This window comes from Dermacentor andersoni, chromosome 3, assembly GCF_023375885.2.
Source record: "Dermacentor andersoni chromosome 3, qqDerAnde1_hic_scaffold, whole genome shotgun sequence".
Lineage (NCBI taxonomy): Eukaryota > Metazoa > Arthropoda > Arachnida > Ixodida > Ixodidae > Dermacentor > Dermacentor andersoni.
The window spans coordinates 65,842,602-65,858,465 of record NC_092816.1 but is presented as its reverse complement, the minus strand read 5'-3'; the positions used below and the strand labels follow the sequence as shown (position 1 = coordinate 65,858,465).

General features: G+C 41.3%; 1 protein-coding gene across 3 annotated transcripts; it reads left to right on the top strand.

Annotated features, from left to right (window-relative positions):
* The first annotated feature begins 239 nt into the window (after positions 1-239).
* LOC126546020 (sn-1-specific diacylglycerol lipase ABHD11-like) lies at positions 240-15,626 on the top strand. 3 transcript variants are annotated; one of them, XM_050194090.3, is made up of 6 exons: positions 240-406; positions 511-661; positions 9,112-9,285; positions 10,364-10,552; positions 13,414-13,598; positions 15,357-15,626. In XM_050194090.3, exons 1-6 carry the CDS (start codon positions 279-281, stop codon positions 15,499-15,501), a joined length of 972 nt encoding a protein of 323 aa, XP_050050047.2. In that variant the 5' UTR covers positions 240-278; the 3' UTR covers positions 15,502-15,626. The 3 variants fall into 3 exon arrangements, with proteins under 3 accessions (XP_050050047.2, XP_054918491.2, XP_072143290.1); XM_072287189.1 differs by having other exon boundaries at positions 287-374; XM_055062516.2 differs by lacking the exon at positions 9,112-9,285 and having other exon boundaries at positions 241-406.
* The last annotated feature ends 238 nt before the right edge of the window (positions 15,627-15,864 follow it).

The following is a 15,864-nucleotide window of genomic DNA, read 5'->3' as shown; positions in this document are numbered from 1 at the left end:
GTTAAACAAAAAAAGGTGAGTTCAAATATGAAATAAACATAAATTTATGCATTGGACTACTTCGAAACTACTTTCTCTTTTGTTTTCTATATAGTGTTCACAGTCTGTGTTCTTAGAAGTGTACTATGGAAAACATAAATAATTTGTAATTGTTATAATGATATTTCTAGACTTGAACCAATTTTGTTTCAGAAAAAAATTAAGAATAGATACTCTGATAATTGGGCGGTCGCCATAGTTAGTTTCGTAGCTTCGTCTAGTCAGGCTACCCGACGAAAATGCGTTTGTTGGTGTCGTGCAGCACATTATTTTCAAAGTGTTTATCTCTTCACTCACGAGCAGGAGTTTGTCAATGCTTAGAGACGTTTCCAAAGGTACAAGCAGCGAGTTACTGCTGTCAGCCTGGGTATATAGTCTCTTTTGCGTCGGCAAGGCTAAACTTCTCACCTGTAGCAGCAGACGAAATGCGACATGTGCGTATTCACGCTTCGCTTATCGAACTCATTTCAGGTCAAAACATGTTTCCCTCTCTTATGCATCGTACGAATCCACTCAAGCCGAGGATCAGAGGTCGCCAATCATCATCCTTCATGGACTCTTTGGCAGCAAGAACAACTGGAAAAGCCTGTCTAAGGCGATGATCAACGCGACGAAACGTAAGGTATGAACTCAGTTTAGTATGACATCATGAATTGGAGCCTGAAAGCTGTGCTTTTGTTCGAGGTATGTGTGTTGCGCGGCACTCCCAGTCGTACTATTTTCATTTGTTTAGTTGAAGGCAATAGATAAGCCAGTGCCAACTTTCGCAAGCGCAGTACATATATAACTTCGCGGAAAAGGCCGTCAACAAACATGTCGCCGCTTGATCTAGCACTGTGCTGATAAGCTTGAAGAACACGATCGAATGCTTGCACGGCGACATAAAACTGGGCTCGTGATTTGCGCAGGATTAATCTGAGGATGTTTAACTTTTAGCGTACGCGTACAGTGCACAGCTGTCTTGGTGCAAAAGTAATATAAGTAATATCGCGGTTACCATTGTAGCATTAGCATGCCCAACAATATTAGATTGATTGACTTAGTAATTTGCTGATTGGTGGAGGCAAGCGCACATACTACGCTGCATTTTATTAAAGGAAGCTCAACCATTGTATTTGTGTTGCTTACTTATTTGTTTGTGAAATATACTTTTGTGACACCGCACCAATTTAACTTTACAGCAAAGCATAACATGAAACTGGAGCATATGTAGGGACAAGTAGTAGTAGAATTTATTTATATAACGAAAGATCTCAGCCTCAGTGTGTGCACTTTAACAAGCTACTCTGTACGAATGGGGAAGGGGAAAGCGTAATGAAAGAGAGAGATTGAGGATGATGACGACAAAAATATTGGTGCAGTGATGCTAGTATAGCTTCATCACAGCAGCATATTCAATGTATTAAGGCTGTAGCCCTGTGTTGTGTAAAAATTGTAGCCTGGCTTGTTCTGCAGTTATTGTATTATATCTTGGGTGGGGCCAAGGACCCGAAATAAAGACTTCGGAGAATGGCTTGCAGTTGATGTTTACCAGAGAAAACGCTGAAGTCCATCGCTCCTGTCTGTGTTGGGGAGACACAAAATATATGCGTTAGCATCTGTGGCAGTGGTCACAATCAAGGCTATTCTCGTGGCCAGCGCGGTGCGTATAGTGTGGATGAATTCCGGACGAACTTGCATACTGTGCACCAAACTTGTGTCGCAGCTTTTGTGTTTCAGTAGTACACGAAGCCTCATTTTCGGGTCGTACTTATGGAGGCACCTGTTTCGACGGTCTGGTTGAGCCCAGGGATCGGATGTGAAGCTCCATAGCACCTAAGCAAGAAGGGTATTCATATCAGGTCGGGAAAAAAACAATGTGCACTATGGTGTTGTCATACAGATCAGCTCTTGCTTTGGTGTCTGCTATCCGCAATCATTACTGTCAGCTCCCTCCGAGGAGGGTTGGAACCAGCTGCTGACAAGAGCAAACAAGAAAACACAACTGGGACTCGTTTCGTGGGCCCAAGACGTCGCTCGCACCTGGGAGCCACACTAGGCTTACCTGCCGTAACGTCCAACTCGGCAGTGGCAAATAAAGTTGTTTCTCTCTCTCTCTCTGCTATCTATTGCCTTTCAGAGTGCGGTGCCCAGGTGGCAATTGAAATTTAATTTCGTGACTCATTTGCTGCACGATGCCCTTAAGCTGCACAGTGTCGAAGGCCAAAACGTAATATGGCCTTTGTCTGTGTGTGCACGCGATAATTTGTAAAGCAGGATTATAGTTGTAAATGAATCCAAGTGCCTTTCAGATAGCAACTATATTCCATCTCGACAAGTAACTTGCAGCACTGTCAAAGGTATCAGGGACCCGCCGCAGTGGCTTAGCGGCTATGGTGTCATGCTACTGTGCACGAGGTCGTGGGATTGAATCCCGGCCGCATTTTGATGGGGGTGAAATGCAAAAACACTCGTGTCCCGGTGCATTGGGGGCACATTAAAGAACCACAGATGGTTGAAATTATTGACATCTGTCCATGGCGTGCCTCATAATCAGGTCATAGTTTTGGCACGTAAAACCCCAGAATTTAAGTCTAATTTTTAAGGTATGAAGTATACAGGCAATATCCTTGTGAAGGGGAATGTAGTTTCATTTCACTTTTGTGGCTGTATCCGAGACATGGCTGAATCCTGGTGAAATAAAAAAATATACCATGTTACTCATTCTTTTCAAGGCCAAGGTTGTCTCGCCTGCGAGGTGTGGGTGTTGGTCTGCTCACAAACAAGGATATCAAGTGTTCTGTCATCCCACAGTTGTCATACTCTTTTTTGCATGAATTTGACTTTCTTGTTGTAAAAGCTACCACTGTAACATTTGTGGTTGTCTATCATGCCCCTAACCAAAATACTGGTAACTTTTTGCATCACTTTGAGACATTACTCCTTCACTTGACTAGCTCCAATAGAGAAATAGCAATATGTGAGGACTTCAACATTTGCTCCATAAACAATACAAACAAGGAATACTTTATCCTGATCTGTTCCTATGGTTTTCATAATGTTATTATGACCCCTACCAGGGTCACTTTCTCATAGTCAACGTCAATTGACTACATACTTTGCAATTTCAATACATCAACAAGCACTTGTCTTGATTATGACACATTAATTTCTGATCATCGTCAGACTATTGTCTTATTTCTGCATGAACACAGTGCCTACCAACGAATTGTGACTTACAATAAAAAAAATTAATGTTGACATTTTAAAACAACATGTTCTAGAAATTAGCAATATAAGTCTGCACCAGATTGACAGAAACCAGCAATGTAGCTTACTAAATAATAACTTGAGATAAACCATAGTTCAATCTACTGTTATCTGTGAGAAAGGGTATCACAGAAAGCCTATTTGTTTATGGATGACCTGTGCTATTTTGGAACTCGTAAAAAAGAAAGACTATTGGCACACAAAAATTAAGCAATATAGAGGTAACTCTTATTATGAAGAAAATTTCAGGATAGCCCGAAATGAAGTTTCGCAGATCATGTATGCTTGTGAGAAAGAATACTATTCTCAACTCATTGCTAGAAATTGAAGATACTCTAAAGTTACTTGGCAGATTATAAACTCAATAACAAAGCTAACTCCTAACTATTACAGTATGTCCTACCGTCAGGTGACAGGAATATCGGCAGAGTTAATAGTGCCATCTTTCAATAATTACTTTTGTAGCAGTGGTAATGAAATTATGAATACATATTGTGACATTACGCTTAATACTCTTCTGAGAGGGTGATCAATTCCTTTCGTTACATCGAAATCACGGCAGCTGAGATCGTCACAGTAGTTAGCATCATGCTGTGCAAACATAGCACTGGATGTGATGAGCTTTCTTCATTTATATTAAAGCAATGTATAGAGATAGATTGTGTTTGATTGGAAGTAATTTTTAATCATGCATTTTACACAGCTACATATCCAGATATCTTAAAGCTTGCTAAAGTTGTTCTTATACACAAAGTTGTAGACCAATGGCTTCTGAACGTTACCGCCCAATATCTCTTCTGAGTGCCATTAATGCAGCTTTTGAAAAACTCATTGCGATATGGGTCATAAATTTTGTCGAATGACAATCGTTGCTGACACCTAGCCAGCAAGGTTCCAGGAGCAAGAAGTGAACCGCCACCGCTATGTTATCTTTCTCAGATATTGTGAACACCTATTTAAACAACAATATGATTGTATTAGGTTTGTTCATTGATATTTTTTAAAAAAATTGATACCGTACATCATGGCATATTACTTGAGAAATTAGAATGTTACAGCTTCTGTGGTGTTTGTCTAGAACTTTTCAGAAGCTATCTCACCAATAGACAAAAAGAAAGGTACCATTTCTCAATGTTGAATCAGGTTTTTCTGTGGTCACAATGGGAATCCCCCATGGATCAGTGTTGCGACCCATATTATTTCTGTTACACATGAACAATCTACCGTTGATTTTACGTAATTTTAGTCATTTATTAAATTTTTTTAGGCCCCTGTAGGAGCATGACGTATGGGGGGGGGGGGGGGGGTATAACCGTAAACAGAACTATAAGAGCTAGTAAACATATTATGTAGCAAGTGGCACTTATACATTTCTAACACAAAGCATTGAAACACAAGGGATACAGCATACTTTCAAAATGTAACTGATGCGCAGTACAAACCAGAATGTAACTGAGATATAACAATGAAAAGCATTAAGTCGGCGAAGAGATTAAAAGGGTGTTACTGAAAGATGACTGCTGACTTGGTTGCGAAGGAATCATAGTTTGTTAAGGAAGCGATAGTATCGGGCAAATCGTTCCACAGAGAAATGGCACGTGGAAGCGCAGAGCTGTTGAAGGCTAATGTGTGACCGAAGATGCACGAGTAACTGAAATTGTTATGGAGGCGTTTTGACACGTGCAAAGACCTTTCGAAAGGTAGTGGAGACAGCCTATTACAATAAACATACTTATGGAACAAACAGAGAAGTGCAATGCAACGGCGAGTTTCAAATGAAATGATGTCATGATTCTGTTTAATCTCAGTTACGCTATGAGAATAGTTATAATCGCAAGAAATGAAACGTGCTGCTCTGTTCTGTACGGCTTCTAGCATATTGATTAGATATTTTTGATGAGGTGACCACACAGGGCTTGCATGGTCAGGTACGCGGATGACACTGCTCTCATTTTCACACATGAGTCTATGACTGAAGCTTTTCGTATACCAAACAAATAAATGAAGCTTATTAGTGAATGGTTTCATGCTAATAAGCTGCTACTAAACGTAAGGATGACAAAATATATGTTAATTAATTCTTTACAAAAAGTTACAGCCTTTGACTCATGTGTGCTTCAGGTAGAGGAAGAGCCCATTGAACGTGTGAATAATATAGCATATGTAGGTGTTATGATAGATCATTATTTAAACTGGAAAATGCGTATTGAGTGGCTATGTAAAAAGCTCAGCAGTGTTGCTTTCTAGTATTTAAATTTCCCCAGTTTTTCAATCTACCGACTTTGAAAACTATCTATTTTGCTCTTCTTCATTGTCAGTTATCATATAGTATGGAGTCACGGGGCCATACGTATGATTCTTACTTAAAGCCACTTGTACTGCTGCAAAAGCGAGAATTCCTGTTTTGTTGAGTTCAAATTATCCAGCCCCTACCAAGCCACACTTTAACAAATATCAAATTATGCCTGTCAACCTGCTAATAAATTATAAAACTACAATTATGGTGTATAACTAACAATTGTCCACTTCACTTTTATTCATTTATGTCTTCCCAGTTTCCAACACGAGGCTACCAAACCAGCAACTTTTTGGAGCCACTTGTAAAATATGTGTTGTTAAACAGTCTTCCTGTTCAAATAAAACAAAGTAAATACATTTTTGTTAAGCTGAAACACCAGTGCAGAGAGCTGTATTAATGTTGAATTATAACTGCAACACAATATGTCTGCTAACTGCATAAGCTCACAAAAAACAAACTTGAAGTTGGTATTGTGTACATATATATCTTTGTTATTTTTTAAATGTGGATCCATACTTGCGTGACGCTAAGGGTCTAGATGCCTCTCATGTATTTACATCATTTATGTATTGTCTTGGCAGATAATATTCAAATTCAAATAGTTCAGGGCGTAACTGTCCGATTTCTGCCAGGATTAGGGAGATTAATTTTTTTATTAGTATAGAATGAATTATAGCGATTCGTGACATGTTAGGCTCCTTGCGCATGCACATCATGTGCTGCAAACCACAATAGCCACTCAAACCGTGATTACGTACAAAAACACGACAATGTCCATCAGCCCAGACCGCTCGCTTTGATCAGAATTCGCGCTTGCTGCTGGCTCCCTGCCCTGACAGCAAGGAATAAATGGCTAAATTCCCCATTGCTTAGTCTCATCTAACGCTGAGGCCAAAGCATTAGGCATGTTTTGTCGTTATTATTATTTGTTTTGAGGCTGCTAGGACTACAGAGGTGGCGCTGATGTGTAAAAGTGGTTTCATTTACAGTTAGCAGATGGCACAACAGCATCAGCACGCATGATGCATTGACAATGAGGAATGCTATAGAAACCTAATTGTTCATTGCATCATTAATTTACTGCTCCACTCTAGTATTGTATGTGATGACACTGGCAAGCGAATGCCAAATAGATGCTAAACAGATGACGCGGCGTGATTCAGCATCAGGTTTGTTCATTCTTAAGACTGGCAAAAGAGGCTGCAAGGAACTGCTGAGAAAGCCTACTGATGAAGTGAAGCTCCGTGGTCATATTCATGTAAACACAGCTTATCTTTACAACGCCAGCACATTTGTAACGCCATGCCATCCCCTGTGGAGCATCTATCAAGAAGATGGCAAGCAGACACTGAGCAGTCAATGATGTGTGGATGAACACGTATTGTTAGGCATTCGGCCTTCCTATTGGCTGAGGAGTCCTGTAGTTTCCACAGCGCTGTGAGGAACTACTGAGATAGAGCATAGTTTGGCAGCATTTGATGCAGATCTGTGGTCTAGCTTGAACCGCTGTGTAGTTCCTAGTTGCGGGATTACAAAACCTGCTCCTGCTGCAGATGATGTGACTGAGCCGCTAGTATAGATGTGAATAGCGCCACCATGTGTTGTAGATATGTGCCATAAGGTGAGATGCCTTGGCCTGGGTGATTGAGCATGTAACTTCTTCTTGATCCTGGTTATTTGGAGCTGTAAGCAAGGCCTAGTCAGGATCCATGGAGGTATTTTAAGAAACCTAGCAGGGACAAATCCTTAAGGTTTCAATCTCTCATGACAAAATATATTTACTGAAAAGGTGCAGTGCATTCAGGGTTGTCGTATGTAGACATAAAGCGATTATATAATAACCTGGCTTTCAATAAGCACTATTTTGGCAAATAGTATCATGTGCAATAAAATTATTCATTGCGCTCTGGCAACAGACATTAGCGTACACCACATATGTAGTGTCGGGCGTGTCGGAGATGCTGTATAGACTTTCAAGTTCCTGTAAGGTTACACAATGGTAGCACACTGTACTATTCATTGACAAAAAATTGGAGGACGCTTAAGCTTCGCCTTCAAGAGTGGAACGCGACAGCGTTCCCGTCGACCCGCCAAGGGGTGCAAGACGCGCTACGGCGCAGCGACTACGCGCCCCGCATCGGACGCGGTGAGCGTCGAGCAACGCAGCGTTCGGCGCGACAACGAAATGTGCGCCTGAGCAAGCGACGCACGCCTGAGCCTTAGAAACAGCTCGTTTCTAAGGCAACACCGCGTTCACTAGAGGCGCTTTTGTACCGCTTTGAAGCATCGAAGATCATACCTTTCTCAGAACTATGATTCAACTGAGGCTCGGTAAAGTGCTACCAGAATTTGTTGTGTCTTCGGTTTGTCAGCAAGGACCGGTACGTGGATATCTAAAAGAAGTGGTGTCATCTTTCCGCTTCTTATCGGTGCGTTTTTCTTTGCAATATTTGACAGATGTGTCACGCAAAAAACTGTACAAGGACCTTGTGGATGTGTTATTTCCTGTGCCATTGTACCGTGAATAATACTGTGCAGGCAAAGGAAAAGATGTATTGAAACGCGTTAAAAAAATGCTAGTTGCGCCAGGGGTTAAAACCTTTTTTTTTAAGCTGCACACAGGAACCTTACCTGTTAAAACATGGTTAGAAGAAAAGGGTTTATTTGTTCCGTGGGGTACTCATTGTTTGTTATGCAAAAAACCAGAGACAATTGAGCATGTGTTTTTAGATTGCTGGGGTGGAGTGTTCTTCTGGGACATCCTACGGAGAACCTTGAAAAAAGAGTTGCCATTAAGTCCGCACGGAATCCGTTATCTCACGGTCGAAAACGACGATGGTGTGCCTTTCGATCTGGTTATGCTCCTGGGCCTGCACAGTATATGGCGAACTCGGACTGCTGTACACAATGCGGATATTGACGCTAGACCGGTTCGCGAATATTTTTGCGAATCGGTGTCCCATTTTGTCGAAGTGCAGAAGGTGCAGTCGTGTGTACCAGAGTGGGTCCCAAGATTAGAAATGTTGTTGCAGATGCCGAAATACTGATGGCTTGTAGCCAGCAAACAGCTGACGGTTTTTGGCACTATTATCTTGTTAATCTGTTCTTCTGATCTCGTAAACTGTGTGGAAACCGAGGCAATAAAGAAAAAAAAAATACTCGTGGCTCAGTGGTAACGTCTCCGTCTCACACTCCGGAGACCCTGGTTCAATTCCCACCCAGCCCATCTTGCAAGTTGTTTTTTATTCATGAAGTGCCTGCTGGGATTTATCGCTCACGGCCAACGCCGCCGATGCCGACGACACCGGCTTTTCTGCGACACGAGCTCCTTAACGCTGTCGCGTTAATACATGCTTACAACTTATTCACCACATGAAACATGAGTGCCCACTACACATGCATTGCACATCATGTGTCACACGTCACAAAAGCAATAGGGGCACTTTGCTGAGGCGATACACTCAAGTTAGGAGTTCAAGCTTGTTTGCATATGCACAATGCCTCTCATCTGCACATTTATGCAGGTCTATGCTTTGGATGCCCGTAACCATGGAGAAAGCCCACACACTGAAGAAATGGACTACATACTGATGGCCAATGATGTAGATCTCTTTTGCAAAGAGCGTGGCCTTCAAAAGGTTGCCATCATTGGACACAGTATGGGTGGCAGGAGTGCCATGACTTTTGCCTTGACAAGAGTAAGAACTATGGCTTAGGTTCATAATATCAAACTGTGCTGAGATTGTGGGTGTGATGGTCCTGTAAATCTGCATGTATGGATGTTTCTGTCAACATTTTTCTAATGCCCACTTTTCTTTGTATTTTTTCCCCACCTAGCATTGTTTATTTAACGGGGAATGATTGTTACTCTTTGGCAGCTACAATTGAACTTTCTGTGAGAATGACACTAAAATATGGCACGGTCACTATTCTCTTGCAGTTGAACTTTCAAACTCTGACAGTTCTACTGCAGCATGAGAGTTCACTTAGTTACAAGAAACAAGGGGAAATTATGAATCAAAGCTGGAGCAAGATCGCGCCATATCTTTAGAGGAGCAGTGGCAGGGAGTAGCCACGTGACGCCTGCAAGAATGCATATTCAATTTGGCTTGTTGCTTATTCATCATTACAGGGAAACAGCACAGGAATCTGATGAAGAGAAAGAGAGGCACAATAAAGGCGGTGCTGTGTGCGTCTTCTCTGCACCACTCTTTGTCTTCATTACATTTCTGCACTGTTCCCTTGTTACATGAAAACATTACATTTCTTTATAGAAGGCAGGTGCCTGCGCTGTTTTCAGGAAAATTAGCTGTTAGAAGAAACTGGATGGGCAAATGTTTATTTTTGCTATGTTAAGCACCAATTCACGTACGTATTCCAGCTTGACACAGAAGTTTAAAGATAATAAAGAACAGGTGCTTACAGGTTGCAATCTTCACAATTCGAAATGGTAAAGAGTCTTTCACTTTGCAACACAGCTGAAAGGTTCACATTATGAGTGTTAACAAGGAATCTAAATGTGCTCTGAAACGTCTATGTGTCTTCACCTTGACTTGCTCAATGATTGTAACTATTCCATCCTATTATTTTTACTATTTGTACGAGATGCTACAACTTCCGGAGGTACTGCAAACTTTTGGCTGTGCCAGCAGGCCTCTCTTTTCTGCTGCATGCTGTGAAAGTTGACTTATTACTTCTCCTGCGAACTTTGCCTTTCTTGGACATGCTTTTCATGCTTATTTCTTGCTATTTATTGTTTAAACTTGCTATTTGCAGCCATCCATGGTAGAACGACTTGTGGTGGTGGACGTGTCTCCGATAACCATGCCATCTATTGTCATGCACGACAACGTCCTTGTCAACCACATTGACTCCATGGATACTGTTCTGCCTCAACTATCACCAGACATGTCCTCCCCAGCAGCTCGTAAGGAAGCTGACCGTATCCTGGCGAATGATATACCTGTGAGTGTTCAGTCTGCCTCTGGCTGGCATATTGTGGAGTTGATGAACTGTTATTACTAATTGATAAAAAGAAAGCTAGCCACTGTGTTGAACTCCTTCTTTTTCTAGTTTCATGTATCATTTATTATGCCTTGTTAGTTTGTCAGTGAGCTACTGTACCATCAAGAACAATAAATAGGTTTGAGTTCATGGCAGGAAGCCCACTGCTGAAAGGATGTTTTCAGAAATTGTATTGCTATGTGCGCAGTTCAACATTAAACTGCTAAAAAGCATATAACAGATGCTGAATCAATTGTTTGTCCGCCCTTGATTACAAAGTTTTTCATGCTAGAGCATTTGTTAACATATCTGTGCATTTCTATAAAGCATTTTCTAATGTACCAGTGACTTATTCTTAAGAAACAAGAGTTGCTTCAGATTCAACCTCTGCAGTCTGTTCACTCTCATGTAAAATCCTGTCTGCAGGGTCCTTGAAGTATTGTCGATAAGTAAGTAAGTAAATAAATAAATAAATAAATAAAACAAGTACTAATAAATAAATGAGTTAATATGTTCCAGGATACAACACTATGAAAGGGAAAAGTTGCATACACCCAACAGTCGCACGAAGTGCAGTTCTGGGTTACAGTTTTTCTCTTTTGTGAAACTTTGTTGACCTTGTGGATTTACACATAAATGATTTACTGTGACACAACCCCATTAATTTTCTCCTCACTGTACGACTGCAAATTCAGTACCACTGTGGCACTAAATCGCTACAGTAAGGATGCAAAAAGATGAAATTATTTTTATTTATTTGCTTACAACATACTGCATACCATCAAGTTGGGCCCAACCAGGACGGACAGTAATCACAACAGCATAGAATAACGGTAAATTGTTCCACTCATTCATTATATTAGGGAATAATGAATATATAAAAATCTTGATCATGGCATTATAAGAGGTGAACGATTGGCTCAATGTCATCATTTTCTTCCTAGAAGGGGCGGGGCTTAAGGTACTGCTGATAATTCATTGACAACTGTATGTTATCGAGCAAAAAGAAAAAAAGAAAAAGAAAACTTGAGTCTCTGCATCTTCAGACACAACTGAAGTATTTGTATTTCATGTTCATTAATTAGCTTTGCTGGTATGTCCATAGTGTGATACTTACAAAATCTAAATCTGGCACTTTTTCACTAGACCGTTTCTAAGTGATACTGAATGTTTTGTTTAACCCATGGGTCCTAGTGGATGCAAGCATATTCAAGTGTAGTTCTCATGACAGATTAGCAGGTGAAGAGTTTCAGTTGCTGAGGGGTTTATTTCAGGCTTGAAGTTTCAAGTCTGTTTTGTACAGGGTGCAATTTTCCTTGTGGCTTATCACTTGCGATGCTGCAGGTGTGGCAGATGTGCTCTCGACCCCTCCATGCATGCGATTTTTTGATGTTCAAGAGTGCTGAGTTTCCCTGTGAAATCGTACACATGGTGTAGACAAGAAACCAACAGCAATGTGGATTGCCAGACACATGTCACTGTGACCTGCCTGCTTGATTTTTGTTTTCATAGAATAGCGAGTTCAAACAAGAAAAACGTTTGACGAAAACAGTTCCAGCTCATGCTGCTTTGTTTTCAGGAAGCACGCTAAATAATTCTGTTTCAATAATTAATTCAGTTGTCCACAAGGTGCTCGCAAATGCAAAATTGCAGTTGAGTGCATTTGAAACGGCAATGCGAACTCCGCATGTGCCGAAATTGCAGCGCAATATCGTTCTATGTGAAGCATGCTCAAGAAGGTGAAAGTACAGTCGACTTCCGTTAATTCGACTACGATTATTTCGATTTTTCGGTTAATTCGATTCCGACCGAAGGTCCCGGCCAGCGCCCATGCATCTCTATGGGCCAAAATTTCGTTAATTTCGGCCTTACAATTGGCCTTTGCTGGATAATTCAAACTTAACCAATCATAGCGCACGAACCTGGCCCGTTAGTGGCAGCGTCTATCTCGGCGGCGCTTAGGCGACAGCGAGTGCGTTGAACACACGTCATCTCCCGTCGAAAACTCATACTTTCGGCCTGCCCTAGGAATATTTTCAAGCAATAACTGTAGCTCACAATGTCTGCTTACGTTATTTACCCGATCATAGTGCGCGCTTTTCTTTTCTTTTCTTTTTTTCTGGAAAACTGGGCCGCAAATTGCCTGCGCGGTGCAATCGATACGAAACCAAAACCGCCTTCGCTGCGTTTGTGTGCTTCACCATATTACATAGGTGCACTGCGGGGGAGGTGACTTCAAAAGCTGTGCGGTGAAGCTAACCTAAAAAAAAAAAACCGGCCGCCTGTGTGCAACTCATATTCTACTCTTGTCCATTTTTCTTGCTAAAAATCGTGTGTACGTTAGATATCTACCGTGTGTTGGAGCTTTAATGTCATTTTGCACAGTAGAAGGCTACAGCGCGGGAACCGACGGAGACAATGGAAGCACACAACGTACACAGAAGTAGCGCTGCGTCTATGTACTTTGCGTTCCTCATTTGTCTCTGTCGGTTCCCGCGGGGTAGCCTTCTGCTATGTTCAACCAGCAAGCCCAACTGGTTAGGCCGGTCATTTCTATGTCAGTTTTCTACTTTGGGTTCGTAGAAAGTGAGCACACGTTTGATTTGGGGGCGTTTTAAAATCCGACAAAGATGCCGAAGAAATCAGTGGTGTGTTCTGGCATTTTTTATGTATTTTGTTTAATTCGACCTGTCGGATAATTCGATTGATTTCGTCGGTCCCGTCAGGGTCGAATTAACAGAAGTCGATTGTATAGGATGAGCCAAAGTGCTTGTGTTGGATATGGTATGGGTATTTCAACTCTATTGCCTGTTATTGCACAGGAAGTTGCTGTGCGCCAATTTCTGCTGGCCAACCTTCAGAAGGGGGAACGCCTATACGAGTGGCAGTTCAACTTGAAAGCACTGAAGCAAAACCTTCCCAACATCATCCAGATGCCTGACTTGAAAGGGCTCACCTACGATGGAGAGACCCTGTTTGTCTGTGGTGGTGACTCTCCATATGTAAGGTGAGGAGAGCTGTTGATGCCAAGCATGTTTTTGTGTCCCACATTCACGATTGGTCCTGATGTATCGGGTACTATGCCACTGATGTACTGTGCTAAGCATGGTGGCCAGATTATGTTGTGCAAAAAAGATAATGATTGATTTCTCAGAACAAATTCAAATAAATAGCAAAATTTTTCTAGGAATTGTACCCCCAAATGCAAACCATCTCATTAAAAGAATTCATGCAAATGTCCAGCCCACCTGTCTGAGCTAACGATATGCTTTCTAGGTGACGTTTGCATTAATCTTATTGTGGGTAGCACAGTTTATCATTACATAATCATGTAAAACATTGGTCATATCATGTAAAACATTGATCACAGCCATCGGCTGGAATATTATCTTGTTCATAAATGATGGCAGTAGCTTTTTTGTTGCTTTTCATGGTTCTGGCAAGAGTTGTGTGTAATCATATTTGCAAATTCATGTTACCTAAAAGTGTGACCACGTGAGATGTCTCACTAAGGCAGGAATATAACTCAAGTTGCTGTTCTTTGGAGCAGAAAAGCTGTAAGCAATAACAAATAAAGTACCACAGCAAATCTGTTTTGCAGACGACACTGGGAAAACTGAACGCCTAGATGAGTAAAGAAATGCGTTATAACAAAGTCACATCTGACACAAACATGCCTTTGTTGGATCCAATATTCGTTATATGCATGTATTTGTTACATGCCGTTAATGGTGAGAAACATTCTGGCCTACTTCGCTATGTCTGATTATTCGTTGTATACTTGTTTGTTATCTTCATGTTTGACTATAATAAGTGGGCGTTAGCTATACGGTAACACAGTCGAACCTCGTTGTAACAAATTTGCATCTGACACAAATATACTTTCTTTAGATTCAGTATTTGTTTTAAGAATATATTTGTTACGTGCTTATATCGGTGAGAAACACTTTATATCTACATCGTTATACCCAATGATTTGTTATATCCATGTTCGTTGTTTTTACCTTTTACTAAAGAAAAAAACTGTTTCGCCCGAAATGAAAATAATTGATAGCAATAGCACTTTACTAGACAACTACGAGTACAGGAAGTAATGTTTGTTGTTTTATCGGCCGTACAAATTGGAGCAAAGATTCGCTTACTAATTAAATTAACAAGCATAGTATCACGCGTGCACAGGTGAACATGAACAGGTCTCATTCGATGACTGTGATCACTCACTGCCATAACGCTGACGTGATGAAGAGTGCTGACAGAGAGGAGAGAACGCTTTTGCTGCTTCTCATTTCAACGTGTCTCCAAAATTTGAGATTACGTGGCCTCCAGCGCCTTGACGCGCAGGAAGACAGCGCACATACCACCACCAGCCATCTCCGCTCGCCGAATACTTGCACCCGCCACACATGATCTCCAAGATAGGGCAGGGGTGGCATACGCGCTCAGCCGGCGAAGACAGCTGTGTACTGCCAAGGCCAGGCAAGTGGAGAAGATGCCCGCTCACCTGCCCTTGCCCCTGTTTCTAGCCCGTGCATGATCACGATGCCGATTAGCCAATAATCATCTATCAACAGTTACATTTACTATCTTATGCAAATAATGCTGTATTGACTGACTGCACTGTGTATCAGCTATTATCGTGTATCGAAAGTACTGATGATGCCAGATGAGTATTTTGTCAATTGCAGCGATTTGAATGCCCAATTTTTCTTTACATGTCATTCGAGGAATTGCTGTCTCATCTCCTCTTTTCATTACGTTGTTTCAGCAAACGGGATCATGGTGCCATCAAGGAGAAGTTCCCCAAGGCCAACATAATTTACATCAAAGGCGCCGGACATTGGGTTCACGCCGATAAACCTGCAGAATTCTTAAACTCGATCAAGGAGTTTATGGGTGACGGCACATCATAGTTACTGTTGTCATCTTGCACTGCTATGTTGGCACGGTTGCTGTATTTTGTTACTCATTATATTGTACAATAGTTATGCGCTTCTTTTAAGTAGAACATATTGCTCAATAAATTTTGTATACAATACCTGCTAAAGAATAAATGAGATCATATTTTAGCATCGTCACACATGAATCTAGTTGTAAGAGAACACAGCTTATAGCATGCTTATGTTTTTTTTCTTTCAACAGTACCCTGTTTGCACGAAGGAATGCAACTTTTCGTTCCATTGCATACTTCAATGCCATGGCATGCCTCACGCGACATTTGGCACCGTGAGTTTAGAATACGAATGTATCATACAATATATATACTGTATCCCTTG

Coding starts and splice junctions, on each gene's coding strand:
- LOC126546020 (XM_050194090.3), top strand. CDS start 279: ATGCGTTTGTTGGTGTCGTGCAGCACATTATTTTCAAAGTGTTTATCT. Junction 9,286..10,363: donor TGACTTTTGCCTTGACAAGA/GTAAGAACTATG, acceptor TGCTATTTGCAG/CCATCCATGGTAGAACGACT. Junction 13,599..15,356: donor GGTGACTCTCCATATGTAAG/GTGAGGAGAGCT, acceptor ACGTTGTTTCAG/CAAACGGGATCATGGTGCCA.